Consider the following 14,628-nt stretch of genomic DNA (forward strand, 5'->3'; position numbering starts at 1 on the left):
GGGCAGTATATAACAATGCCAAGTAGAGGTCTTCATGGGTCCAAAAAGTTGGAAACATTCCGAAATGGACCTGGGGCTTTCCCACCCGGACCCAATACGCATAAATATATTTTTTTAAATATAGAGACCCGTTCCAAATGGACCCGAGGACAACTAGACCCATTCAGTATAGAAAAGTGAAGTTTTTAAGCTACTTTATTAACTGGAGCTGATAAAGCACAAGGGAGAGGAGGGAGAGAGAGGTGCTGCTCTAGCAGGCGGGGGAGGGGGGGTGTTACTGTGAGCGAGTGACACAGGGAGGAGGGAGGGAGGAGGGAGGGAGAGACAGCAACCAACCAAGCCGACTCGTGCTGTAGCAGACTAATACCTGCCATAGCTAGGTTATTTATCTTCCAATATGATTACGTAGTACCTGTCTTGACTACATCAAACCGGGAGAAGCTAGTTAAACTAGCTAGCTAGGCTAATCACAACTATGAAATAAGCACTGGGTAGCTGCAGGAACAAGGTTTGGTCAGGGAGGTGACCAAGAACCCGATGGTCACTCTGACAGAGCTCTAGAGTTCCTCTGTGGAGATGGGAGAACCTTCCAGAAAGACTCTCAGACCATGAAAAACAAGATTCTCTGGTCTGATGAATCCAAGATTGAAATCTTTGGCCTGAATGCCAAGCGTCACGTCTGGAGGCAACCTGACACCATCTCTACGGTGAAGCATGGTGGTGGCAGCATCATGCTGTGGGGATGTTTTTCAGCGGCAGGGACTGGGAGACTAGTCAGGATCGACGGAAAGATGAACGGAGCAAAGTACAGAGAGATCCTTGATGAAAACCTGCTCCAGAGCACTCAGGACCTCAGACTGGGGCGAAGGTTCACCTTCCAACAGGACAACGACCCTAAGCACACAGCCAAGACAACGCAGGAGTGGCTTCGGGACAGGTTTCTGACTGTCCTTGGGTGGCCCAGCCAGAGCCCGGACTTGAACCCGATCGAACATCTCTGGAGAGACCTGAAAATAGCTGTGCAGCAATCCTCCCCATCCAACCTGACAGAGCTTGAGATGATCTGCAGAGAAGAATGGGAGAAACTCCCCAAATACAGGTGTGCCCAGCTTGTAGCATCCTACCCAAGAAGGCTTGAGGCTGTAATCTCTGCCAAAGGTGCTTCAACAAAGTACTGAGTAAAGGGTCTGAATACTTATGTAAATGTGATATTTCCGTTTTTTATTTTTTATAAATTAGCAAAAATGTATAACAAGAACTGTTTTTGCTCTGTCATTATGGTGTATTGTGTGTAGATTGATGAGAAAAAAATGTGTTTAATCAATTTTAGAATAAGGCTGTAACCTAACAATATTTGGAAAAAGTCAAGGGGTCTGAACACTTTCCGAAGGCACTGTAGGACCTGTTTCAAATTATCACTTTTACGCTCAACATAGCCACTTCAGATGCGCACTCGCTCTGTAATGGGAAAAATATCTTCTTACTATAAAATCTGATCAAATAAAATTATAGCATGGGATGTATAAGCATATCTTGTCAGCTAAATGAACCAGCCTACAGCTTATGGCATGGAGCATAGCCAGATAACATACAGTAGGCCAACTCATATTCTGTTCTTCTGAAATACATTTTGATATGATAATGTTTCTTTAGACCTGACTAAAATAAATAATTGATTTATTGTGATGGTGTATATTAAATTGATATATTATACTTTTTTAAATGTAGATGTTCCAAAGACTCGCATCAGCGGCTCGTATGCGTAGAGGCATGGAGATGCTAAACGGGTTTATGTTAATTACCGGTCAATTACTGTGAGACCGGCAGACTTTTGCATGACAATACCCGTCTGACAAAATGTAATGTCTGCCACAGCCCTATGCACTGGTCCTACCTGTGGGGGCCAGCTCCACGTCTCTCTTGACAAAGGCTTTTCTTTTCTCCTCCAACAGCTGACTGGGGATCAGCCCAGCACTGCCTCCCTCCACACAACGGCGAGCCTGACAGACCCACAGGATGATACTCTCATCAATACTTAGACACACCAGTACACACATTGTGTACCGATAGGCACAAGTAGCCGAATATAGAGGTGACAGTGTTGACAACAGAAGCAATACACTAAACAATGTGTGTTACATACAGTACAGAATAAATATCACCTGGGAGCATGAGCAGCAGTGTGCAGCGTTTTCCTTTCTGTTTTTCATGAATTTACCTACAACTCCAGCACCTGCTGAAAGTATGTTCTTCAGCTTTTTTTACATACAGTCCAGTACATGGCAAAATAATCCGTATGGACCCACCTGCCACCAGTTGAGGTCATCCTGATTGACGATCTGCAGGATATCACCGGTGTAGAACTTAAGCCCCGCCTCTTTACAAGGGATCAAGTTGTCATTGGCTGGGTCATAATCATAGTGACACTTCACAAACACCTGTGGGGAACAGGAAGTAGATACATACAGATGGTTACGAGTCTGTTACGGTTGGATAGTGTTGAACATTTTGTACCAAATTCAAAAGCAGAAGCTCGAGTCGTGCACACTTCTAAATGCAAAGTTTACATTTGTTTATCGAAGTGGAAGTTTTGCTCTAGAGCATGCAGTATGTGCGTTCAGAGTATACAGCTGTATACAGTATTCCAGTTGATCACTGCAAGCCATTATCAACCAGAATGCATGAAAACAAACCACTTTCTACAATCCTCATTTGAACTACCGTATTGGTCCGAATATAAGACGACCCTGATTATAAGACGACCCCCCGTTTTTCAACACAAACATTTAGAAAAACAGATTTGCAGACTAGATTTGCCGAACAAAGAACTTCATTTTATTTTAAAATAACAATATTAAAAACACAGTGAATTAAACACAAAGGCAAACTATGTACAGTATGATTCAAAATTAATATCAAGCAATAATAAAGCAACATTTTTAAATAACAGAGAAAATACAGGCCACACATTTAACTAAACTTAACAAAAATTCGCCAAACTTCTCCTCCGATGTCTCTCTATCCCTCACACACGTCCTCTGCCCCGCTGTGTTCGCTCTCGCTGTCATCGCTCCCCAGCTGCTCCGCTTCCACCGGCTCCTCCCAAAGCACGTCGTCCTCGCTGCCGTCCAATGCATTTGAGATGCAACATTTTTTAAAGCCATCGATGATGCTCTGTGAGGGAATAGCATCCCATGCATGCAGGATCCATTCACACAGTAGACGGACTGACGGCTTCTGTATTTTCCCGGTCGGTGTGAGTGCGTGGTTGCCAGACAGGAGCCACTCTGTGTATTTTTTTCGCAGGTTATCCTTGAAAGGCTTGTTCACAACTACGTCCAACACCTGTAGCTGGCTTGTCATTCCCCCTGGTATGATCACAAGATCCCCGTTCATTGCTCGCACCTGACTTTTCACGGGCTCAGTCAGATGTCCGCGGAACGCATCCAGAACGAGCATGTTCCTCCTCTTCCTCAGTCCCCCGTAGCGTGCGCCCCACACAACCTTTAGCCAGTCCACTACAAGCCCCGACTCCATCCAGCCCTTCTCCTGGGCGCGCACAATAATGCCAGCTGGCATTGGGTCCTTTGGCACAGTCTTACGCTTAAGAATGACATACGGGGGGAGTTTGCTGCCACCAGCGAGACATGTCAACATGACAGTGACGCGGCTCTTCTCGTTGCCCGTTGATTTCACCAACACAGACTTTTCTCCCTTTCTATTGACAGTCACCGATGTTGGCATGTCGAAATAAACGGGTGTCTGATCAGCATTGCCGATCTGATCCAGCGGGTAGGAGTGCTTCTTCCTCAGGTTGATAACAAAGCGCTGAAACGAAAGCAGCTTCTCTCCGAAGTCTGACGGCAGGCGTTGGGCCAAACTCGTTCTCCGTCTAAGTGACAGTCCATTACGCCGCATCATCCTACGACACCAGCCGAGGCTGGCTTTAAATCCAGTGATGTTGAGCTCTCTGGCGATTTCCAGGGCCTTAACCTGGATGACAGCTCTGGTAATGGGCATTCCCTCACTTCTTTTTTCCCTGACATATTCAAAAACCCTCCGGTCAACCTCAATGAAACGACCACTTTGAGGACCACGGAAGGATTTTCGCTGACTGTTAGCATCTTTTAGACGTTGTTTTTCTGCTCGCCATCTTCTTACATTACACTCAGTGACCCCGAATGTCTTGGCAGCTTGGCAGTTGTTAGATGACTCTGCCTTATTGACAACCATTATTTTGAAATTGGCATCATAGCTCCTCCGCTGTTGTTTATTGACCTGGCCCACTTTTGAGCCACTTGTCTCTAAATGGTCAGCCTGTCTTTCCATCTTTAAACACCGGTAACGGGCTGGTTGTTAAGGACGCCTCTTCCCTCCGTCCGGAACGAATTTTTGGCGCCATCTGTGCCCGCGAATGTGTATTGACATTTAAAGGGAGCGCCGAAGAAGAGAAACTGCGCTCTGAATACTAGACCCCGAATATAAGACGACCCGACTTTTTTGGACCTATTTCGAGGGGAAAAAAGGCCGTCTTATATTCGGACCAATACGGTACATTCCTGTAAACATCAACACTTCCTCAGCAGCCATAACACCCTTCTGCTGACGACTTGTTTGTCCTCTCAGACTATCTTCCCATCCCGGCTTTTCCACAGCCCACCAGCCACGGAACGAGTGAAGATACAAGGGAAGAAATCCCCCAAAAAGACGTAAGGGATAACTCAGCTCCCTCTGCCTGGTGGTATCCATGACAACCAGCCAGGGAAGAGGGGGTGAGCACTAGCAGACAGTGTGACACCGTCATAATCCACCCCTCAAAGTATATTCTTAGAGCCAGTAAATGATGTACAAACTGTCTAGTAGATTGAAGTTCATTGGCAGGGGCAGATTAATGCTTTTACCTACCTCGGGGTACTGGATTAGTATTCCCACGGGGGGCCAGTATGAAAAATAAAAAAAGAATGTATGCACTCACTAACTGTAAGTCGCTCTGAATAAGAGCGTCTGCTAAATGACTAAAATGTTAATGTAAATGTATTTGGGTACAATAGTGGGGACCTGTCTGTGGGTCTTATAGCTTGTCTGTCTTGAGGCATGGGGCTCTTGTTTGTTTTTAACGTTTACCTGTCTGTTGGGCTGGTAGCATGTTGTTAAAGTACGTGTTGTGTATGTTAACCCTTACCTGTCCACTGGTAGTTTGTTAGGTCACACTTTATTTGGATCGTCCGGATTGTCCATCTGTAGATTCTCTACTATCAACAAACTATCTGTTGATAAGCAACTGCTTGCTAAGGTTACGGTTAGGGTTAGGTTTAGAATAAGGTTTAGGGTAAGGCTTAAGGTTAGGGTAAGGGTTAAGTTTAGGGTTAGGATAAGGGTTTAGGTTAGGTTTAGTAGATAGTTAGTTGAAATGTTACTGATAGTCTGTCCATAGTCTGTTGAGCATCTACAGATGGATTATCCCCCCAAAAAGTGTTTCCATTTGTTATTAACTCGTACTTGTCTGGTGTCTTGGTACTTTATTGTTAACTCGTACCTGTCCTGGCGCGTGGCCCTCCTGATAGCTGGGGAGGATCTTGAGCACCACGCTGCCGCTGGCATCCTGCAGAATCTCCTGCAGCACCCTCGGGTCCTCGCCCACCTCCTTCCCGTTCACCTCCTTGATGATGTCACCCGCGTGGAGGAGACCCTGCTGGTCGATCATCCCGCCGTGGAGGATCCTGGCGATCACCAGCTCCCCCGCCTCCACACGGAAAGTCACGCCCTGAACAGGTTCAAAACATAGAAACGAATGAGGATGTGTGGGGTCTTGCTACTTTGGCACAAACTCTCTCCTCTCTTCATTGTTCTTCTACACTGTCCTATATGTTCAATAAAATATCTTAAATGACAATATAATTGGAATTCCCTCTCTTGAAAAAAATACATGAATGATGATACACTACAGTTACAATTATACACTATGGTTAAAACCACTAGCCTGGTTGTGATTCAGCCAAACAGTGGAAGAGTTGACTAAAACTGAGTGCCATGCTATCGATAACAGATAGGTGATAGACAAAGCGCAAGGTGGTACTAACAAGGTGTTCCCCAGCCACTTTGCGGATGCCAACCATCCGGACGGCATCTGGGGGCACGGGCTGGTTGTTGACGGGGAGCTCCATATAGGCACAGGGGCTGGGGGGAGGGGTGTCACACACCTGGGACGCCACCGAGTCATGGGTCTCCAGCAGAGACTGGGAACCACTCGGCAGAGGGAGAACATTAGATTGACAGCAGACTAAGGCGACAATAAATACTTTCTTGAGACTAAATAGTGGATTATGTGATGAAGGATATTTCTTCTCTGCACGTCTATGTAGGTGCATGTGTGCATTGATGTCCACGTGAGTGTGTGGTTTACTGTGTCTGGGTATGCGTGTGCACACTATGTGTGCGTCTGTGTGTGTACCTGAAAGTGGGGTTCGTTGAGGATGCGTGTGAGCTCTGCTGCGGTGTTGCTTTGGTGTGTGAAGGGACTCAGCTCTCGGAGGATCTCCTCGACCAACTCTACATTGTTGTCCCTCACCGCCTCCAACCTGGTCTCCTCCAGACTCTCTGGCTCCTACGTGACATAAGGAAACACACACACACGTATACTTTTATTTGAATACATATTTGAAATAGAAATGTATACTTATTAAAGACATGCTCAGGAATTATTTAATTTTTTTACCTCGCGCTTTGGGCTGGATGTGTCAATGTGTAGTTCATACATGCATAATCTATGAGCAGAATTACTGTTTTACCTCAATAAGCCACAAAATCCCTAATTTTCGGGACCACTTTTGTTCAGAACTACTGGCAAAAAATTATAGAAAAGTACTGGAGAATCTCTTTAAGATGAAAACAAATTTGTTTGAGAATGGTTTTGCGTACTCTAAAAATAGTAAGTACACATACGTTGCACCTTAAAATATACATAAAAATCTTTCAAAATCATTATTTTTTAGTTCACTGTGACTTTTATCTGATTAAATAAGTATTTTTCATCAAAGTAGAGTGGAAGCCATTAATATTTCACAGAGTCTCCAAGATCCGCCCAAATGTTCCTTATAAAGAATGCCTGGCTGGCTGACTTTCTGTTTGAAGTTAATTCACAGAGGGACATGAGTTGAAAGTCAGCTGATCATGTCTTTAATGTAAAAGCAGATGCTTGATAGTAATTCTTGAGAGAATTAGTGGACATTAACAACTGAAGGGATGGGCCTGACACAACCCTGGGTTCTGGAACTGAGTGGCATCTGGCACCAGCCAGGAGTTTAGGCTTCCAGCCCAGTGGTTGTCATAAGAGCAGATTTAGGATCCACCTATCCTTCCTTAAATGTAAACTTACTATGAAGAGGGGTTAAGCAAATCTGTACTGGGATCAACACTTAAGGGCAAAGTGACCCACCTACACAGAGTATATGGGCCTCACTAACAGACCAAAACTGTAATTGAAACTCTTTGGGAATAATGCCACCTGGTGGACTAGTAGTGCAACTACACCTTATATCTGGTTCATTGACAAACTGTGGTTCAAGGCAAATCAATATGCCAGGCCTCCCTTAGAAGTGCTAATTTTAGTCTGGGCTGTCACTTCTCATTTCCCCTGTAGGGAAGAGCCATGTGTGTGTGTGAGAGAGAGAGAGTGTGTGTGTGTGTGTGTGTGTGTGTGTGTGTGTGTGTGTGTGTGTGTGTGTGTGTGTGTGTGTGTGTGTGTGTGTGTGTGTGTGTGTGTGTGTGTGTGTGTGAGAGAGAGAGAGAGAGAGAGAGAGAGTGTGTGTGTGTGTGTGTGTGTGTGTGTGTGTGTGTGTGTGTGTGTGTGTGTGTGTGTGTGTGTGAGAGAGAAACTCCTCTCATCATCTGACATGAAAGCAATCCAGCAGGAGTCATTAGTGCTGGGGCATGACAGTTCCACATCCTCAGATGTCGACTAGTTTGAGATCATATTACCCTCTTCATCAGTCCTCCTTGAGACAAGAGATTACCTCATTTAAATAATTACATTTACTTGCCCTAACTAATCACGAATAAATGAATAACAAAATGATAAAAGACCTGTTGGGCTTTTAAAAAAAGATCTGTGTCTTAGTAGCCTTTGTTCCAAACCAATCCCCTGTATTTCCAGCAACAGTACACAGACACTTCCCCATTTATCACTGAGCAAGACTTCAATTAAAAGGTGCCCAACCCATTAATTAAACAAAAGGCTAAACACCAAATGTATTTCCTAAGCAATTTCATGATTCCCATTTGTGTCTCCTTTGGTCACAGCCGTGGTTTCCATTTCCCCTCAGCCATGAAGAGTGTTGTAATGACTTACAGCTCTCACAGCTATTTTCATTTGGTAGTAAATCCTGTAACGGATTTGCAAAGGTTGATGCGTCTCACCTTTTTTTAAATGCATGCCAGCTGAAGGGGGATTTCAGTTGCAATTACATGCTGTGATGCCTCTCACCTTTTATAGAACGCATGTTCAGAAGGAAGGTGTCAGTTCACATGACATTGTCTCTGTTGCCATACAGGGTTGTGAGTTTGTGAAGGCTTGAATGAGTTATAGCTTCTGGGAACGTGCAGTGTCTTTTTGGCGCTGGAATTTCTTGGTTTTAGGACTGTGGGCCTTATTCAATCACTCTCTCTGGGTTGTGTGTGTGTGTGTGTGTGTGTGTGTGTGTGTGTGTGTGTGTGTGTGTGTGTGTGTGTGGGTGTGTGTGTGTGTGTGTGTGTGTGTGTGTGTGTGTGTGTGTATGAGTGTGTGTGACCCTACATACTAGGCCTACATATTTCCCCTTTCTCTGACTCACCACGAGGCTCTCTGTAGGCGTGTGAATACATCCTGCCATGTTTGAGTGCGTGTGTACTAGGTCTCTCTGACTCACCACGGGGCTGTCTATGATGCCCTTGAGGAAGATGAGGTCCAGGTCATTGGCGGTGGTGGAGCTGTTGCTGTCACTCAGGGTATCCAGGACCTGGGGGGGTACCGCTACACACAGAGACACAGAAACACAGATACAGATTCAGAGGAATGAGTTACACCCAGCTTCACACAGAGACATAGGGTTCAGGACTGGCCCTTGGAAAGAGGAAAGACTCGCCCTTTTGCGAAGACAAGTTAAACTTATCGTTTAAGTTTTGGAGGAGTTATCGCATTTCTACTGCCAAGGTTCAGGAGGTTTTCCGGACCATGTGATCTAAGCGGACGATGTGATCTATTTGTGGGCCCCACAAATACTGTAAGAACCTTGAATGGATCATCAGTTTGAGCTTATCTCATAAAACCTTTAGCATGCAGCTAAATGTATGAAGCAAAGTATTGTTTTACAGGCTTTCAACTCAATTTACACCCCAGTCAGCAAGCTCCCCCTGTTAAACAAGAATTTTAACTGTATGCTGCCTCTGCATTTCTGCACCCAGCTATGAGTGACTAAGCTATGAGTGACTAAGCTATGAGTGACTAAGCTATGAGTGACTAAGCTATGAGTGACTAACAATGAGTGTCATCAGCATGTCGTTAGCATGTCACTCTCCAGTATAGGATATAAGGACTTAAAAAAATATATATATATAGTTAGTCACAATCAATGGCCGTATCCTACAATGTCATTGTATCTAATATATGGTCTGCCCAAGGTCTCAGTTGACCATCTTCTGCTATTGATTAAAAACAGTCCATTTTGTGGTATCTTTCTCACAGAGAAAAGAAAAGTGCTCATACAGTATCTTCTCTCTATATTGCTACTGGGTAGTATTTGTGTATCTTAAAGGGGCATTCAGCAGTTGAAACAATAACAAAGCGTTTTCCAACCACTGTTTCAGTAAAAAGCTGAGGGAATGAGACTGGAGAAATGTAACCACTCTCAAATTCATACACAGAGCTATGGATGCAAGGACTGCCCATCCATTATATCAAAATTATATTATATTATATTATTATATTATATTATAAAATTATAGTTTTAACCACGTTTTGAGGTTATAGAGTGTTTGTTTACATTTACTTTGTTTAAAAATATTGGAGTAAAACAAGCTTATTTTGGTTTGTGATGGGGTACGGCAGTTGAACTAAGCTCATGAGGCATTTATAGGTTATATTTTTCAAGAATCAATGGGTACATATAATTCATTTATAAGTCAACAAATGGATGTAGCAACTGCAGATTGCCCTTTAATGTAAAGTGTGACCCAAGACTCCCTCCACCAAAGTCCAAAACATGCAGGAAAAGATGGCGGCTGTTGTCTGGACAAGCAGTGAAAAATGGGTCTACTTCCAGGAAGTAACAGTGTCAGTTCAATCTCCATTTAGGGGCCACATTATATGGCTTCATTAAAGTAGACCTTTGCTGGCTGCGACAGTGAGAAACTGTGGGTCTTAATGGCTGTGTGGTGTGTTTATGGATGTGGGTTTCATATAGAAAGTGTGGCGGCCCCATTTATCAGAGCTATGGACAGAGGAGATGGGTTGGGTAAGGGAGGAGAGGAGGGAGAGGGGGATGGAGGAAGGAAAGGAGGGATGGAGGGAGGAAAGGAAGGGAGAGGAAAACAAAACTCACCAGGCTCTGTGCCAGTTGACGCCACAGGCATGTTGAGGCTTTAGTCAAACTGTGTCAGCTGCAGGCAGAGAGGAAGAGGAAGAGGAAGAGAGAGAGAGAGAAAGAGAGAGAGAGAGAGAGGGAGAGAGAGAGGGATGGAGATGGGGGGGGGGGCATTAAATAACATTTTGTTTAATAAAACATGAATTTGTATTGAGAGTGTTTCCTCATGTGTGCATGATTGTGAGCCAGAACAGACATCCATTTTGAATGCAGTCATCAGAGCTGAAATGTATGGTAGAGGCCTTCACGGGTCCAAACAATTGGATACGTTCTGAAATGGACCCGATATGCATAAATACATTTTTAAAATATAAAACCCGTTCCGAACGGACCCGAGGACAACTAGACCCGTTCCGTATAGACCTGGTCGGATCCAGACCCGGTCCGAATGAGGGAAGCAGCAGAAAAATCAATTTTTAAGCTAATTAATTAACCGGAGCTGATAAAACACGAGGGAGAGTAGGTAGAGAGAGGTGCAGGGGCCGTGCTGTGTGTGTAGGTTACTGTGAGTGTGAGCGAGTGCATGCTCTAATATGGTAGCTATTAGTCTACTATAGCACGAGTCGACTTGGTTGGTTGCTGTCTCTCGTCTCCCTCCCCTCCTCCCTGTTTTGATTTTACACTAGGGGGCAGTATATAACAATGCCAAGTAGAGGTCTTAATGGGTCCAAAAAGTTGGAAACATTCCGAAATGGACCTGGGGCTTTCCCACCCGGAACCTATATGCATAAATAAATATAGAGACCCGTTCCAAACGGACCCGAAGACAACTAGACCCATTCAGTATAGACCTGGTCAGATCCAGACCCAGTCCGCAGCAGAAAAGTGAAGTTTTTAAGCTACTTTATTAACCGGAGCTGATAAAACACGAGGGAGAGGAGGGAGAGAGAGGTGCTGCTCTAGCAGGCGGGGGAGGGGGGGTGTTACTGTGAGCGAGTGACACAGGGAGGAGGGAGGGAGGAGGGAGGGAGAGACAGCAACCAACCAAGCCGACTCGTGCTGTAGTAGACTAATAGCTGCCATAGCTAGGTTATTTATCATCCAACATGATTACGTAGTACCGGTTTTGGCTGCATCAAGCCGGGAGAAGCTAGTTAAGCTAGCTAGGCTAATTGAGGCGGCTGCATGCCCTTTCTCGTCCTACACAGTTACAAACAACAACAACTCCATTCAGAATATAAAGTAACAGCCTACCTGTTGGCTCTTGGTCGTTGTAGCCCATCCTTCTCCTTTAACTCCATCATTTTAATTCCATCTTCCATTGATTAGATATTTCCTAACACGGAGGCTCTTTGACTGTAGCCTATTGCCACTTTGATGACTTATGATTGGCCAACAACCACAAGCTACACACACCGCTCTCGTGAAAAGCAAAGAGCAGCAGCATAAATTGTGTAATTTCTCTATCTCTTTACTGCAGTAGTCGCGTTCGGATCTGTATGGGTCCTTCCAGACAAGTCAGTTAAAATTACACATATCCGAGACCTGACAATCATATCAGATCTGACCCAGACCCGTGACATTTTTAGAATTCTGGATCCGGACCCGCTCGTTCCCAGATCGGGTCTTGGGTATTTGGGTACAGGTGGAGCCATGAAGACCTCTAATGTACAGTAACGATACATTTTATAGCAGCATAGAATCCAACAGGTGCATTTGGGCATTTTTCTTAGTATAATATTCACCAGCAGGGAGTGCTGTTTTCCCATCAGCAGATTATATTCAAGTTTGAACGATGGACTACCAATAAGCACTGATGTTTTCCTTGACTTATATACACTGAGTGTACAAAACATTAGGAATACATTTCTAACATTGAGTTGCACCCTGTTTTGCCCTCAGAACAGCCTCAATTCATATAGAAAGCGTTCCACAGGGATGCTGGCCGATGTTGACTACAACGCTTCCCACAGTTGTGTCAAGTTGGCTGGATGTCGTTTGGGTGGCCATTCTTGATACACACGGTAAACTGTTGAGAGTGAAAAACCCAGCAGTGTTGCAGTTCTGGCAACTACTACCATACCCCGTTCAAAGGCAGTTAAATATTTTGTCTTGCCCATATTTTTGCATCTGAGCTAGAGGTCTTCACAAATCTACCTGTACCCGAATACCCGAGGCCCGATCCGGGAACCAATTTTATTTATTTTTTTGGTCATTTAGCAGACGCTCTTATCCAGAGCGACTTACAGGAGCAATTAGGGTTAAGTGCCTTGCTCAAGGGCACATCGACAGATTTTTCACCTAGTCGGCTCGGGGATTAGAACCAGCGACCTTTCGGTTACTGGCACAACGCTCTTACCCACTAAGCTACCTGCCGCCCTAACCAAGCAGGTAGCTTGTTGTTGTTGTTGGCCAATCATAAGTCATCAAAGCGGCAATAGGCTACAGTCATAGAGCCTCCATGTTGGGCAAAAGTTAGGAGATATTTAATCAATGGAAGATGGAATTAAAAGTTAATTGAGAAGGATAGGCTACAATGACCAAGAGCCAACAGGTAGGCAGCTATTCTGAATGGAGTTGTTGTTATTTGTAACTGTAGGATGAGAACGCTCATGCACTGCAGCCTCAATTAGCCTAGCTTGCTAACATTAGCTATCTTAACTAACTTCTCCCGGTTTGATGCAGTCAAGACAGGTACTACATAATCATATTTGATGATAAATAACCTAGCTATGGCAGGTATTAGTCTACTATAGCGCGAGTCGGCTAGTTTGTTTGCTGTTTCTCGTCTCTCCCTCCCTGCTCCCCGTTTCACTCGCTCACACAGTACGGCCCCTCTACCGCCTGCTAGAGCAGCACCTCTCCCTCCTCTCCCACACGCTTTATCAGCTCCGGTTAATTAAGTATCTTAAAAAATGACTTTTCTGCTGCTTTCCTTGGATCAAATAGGACTGGGTCTGGATCCAACCAGGTCTATATGGAACGGGTCTAGTTGTCCTCGGGATCTCCATATAGTTATATATATCTTTAATGCTTATCGGGCTCGGGTGGGAAAGCCCCAGGTCCATTTTGGAACGGGTCCAACTTTTTGGACCCGTGAAGACCTCTAATCTAAGCCTTTGTTTCGGATTTCTTCTAACCCTTCGACGGTGTGCGGGTATCTATTCTCCCAGGACAATGTAAGGAGACATGAACAAGAGAGAAGGCCTGCGCCGTCACAGACAGAGTGGGCATCTGGTGTAGCTAATCCATGGTATCCATGACAACAGGCTCAATGTATGGTAAGAATGGAGAGGTGGGGGCAATAATGGAGAACAAAAAGAGAGCAGCGGCCCCACCAACACTCATCCCCCGAAGAGGAGAGATAGTAAAAACCATGCAGAGAGGTCCTGTATATGTCGAACGCTGAAATGAGATGGTTTAAGAGAGCGCATGATACATAGAGACTGAGAAAGAGAAAGAGAGAGAAAGTGAGAGTGAGAGAGAGCGAAAAAGAGTGGGACAGTAAGAAGAAACGAGACAAAGAAGGAGAGAGACACAGAGGGCGGGACGACAGACAGAGGGAGAAAGAGAGACAGAGAGGGTGAGAGGGTGAGAGTGAGACATACAATGAGAGTTAGACAGCAGGACTAGAGAGTGCATGAGAGAGACACAGAAAAGTAGCGAGAGTAAAACGAAAGAAGCAGAATAAAGAGCTGAAAATCCTATTTCAGCCAACAATAATAAGAACCTGAGGCGGCAGACAGACAAATCAATCAGACAAATGTATTCTACCAACACACTCAACAAGCCATTTTGCTGCTTCACAGTGTTTTGATAACTTCTGCTAGCCAGATGTCGGACAGATTCCCCTCATTTACAGACTCTTCCGAGTCAGTGGTTGTTTGTCCAGGATCAAAACAACTCATGTTACTGGGAAACAAGACAGGCAGTAAGTCATGAGGAGGAGGATAGCATCCACATGAATGACTCACATAGATTACACCTGCTTCTACCACTACTGCAGTTATTACACTTCTATATTGGATATTTATTTGTTTAATCGGTTATATACAGTACCAGTCAAAAGTTT

General features: G+C 44.7%; 1 protein-coding gene across 1 annotated transcript in view; it reads right to left on the bottom strand.

The window, feature by feature from the left end:
- Nucleotides 1-10,605, bottom strand: part of LOC311103858 (MAGUK p55 subfamily member 2-like) — a gene marked incomplete at its 5' end in the record, with an annotated part of 13,794 nt that extends 3,189 nt beyond the window's left edge. The window contains 7 exons of the mRNA XM_084145493.1: nucleotides 1,895-2,000; nucleotides 2,307-2,438; nucleotides 5,537-5,764; nucleotides 6,081-6,236; nucleotides 6,452-6,604; nucleotides 8,904-9,007; nucleotides 10,575-10,605. Coding sequence (XP_084001619.1) covers nucleotides 1,895-2,000; nucleotides 2,307-2,438; nucleotides 5,537-5,764; nucleotides 6,081-6,236; nucleotides 6,452-6,604; nucleotides 8,904-9,007; nucleotides 10,575-10,605 — 910 coding nt within the window. The remainder of the gene's footprint in view (nucleotides 1-1,894; nucleotides 2,001-2,306; nucleotides 2,439-5,536; nucleotides 5,765-6,080; nucleotides 6,237-6,451; nucleotides 6,605-8,903; nucleotides 9,008-10,574) is intronic.
- Nucleotides 10,606-14,628: the final 4,023 nt, after the last annotated feature.

The sequence above is a fragment of the Coregonus lavaretus genome (genome assembly GCF_964263955.1).
Source record: "Coregonus lavaretus genome assembly, chromosome: 28".
NCBI lineage: Eukaryota > Metazoa > Chordata > Actinopteri > Salmoniformes > Salmonidae > Coregonus > Coregonus lavaretus.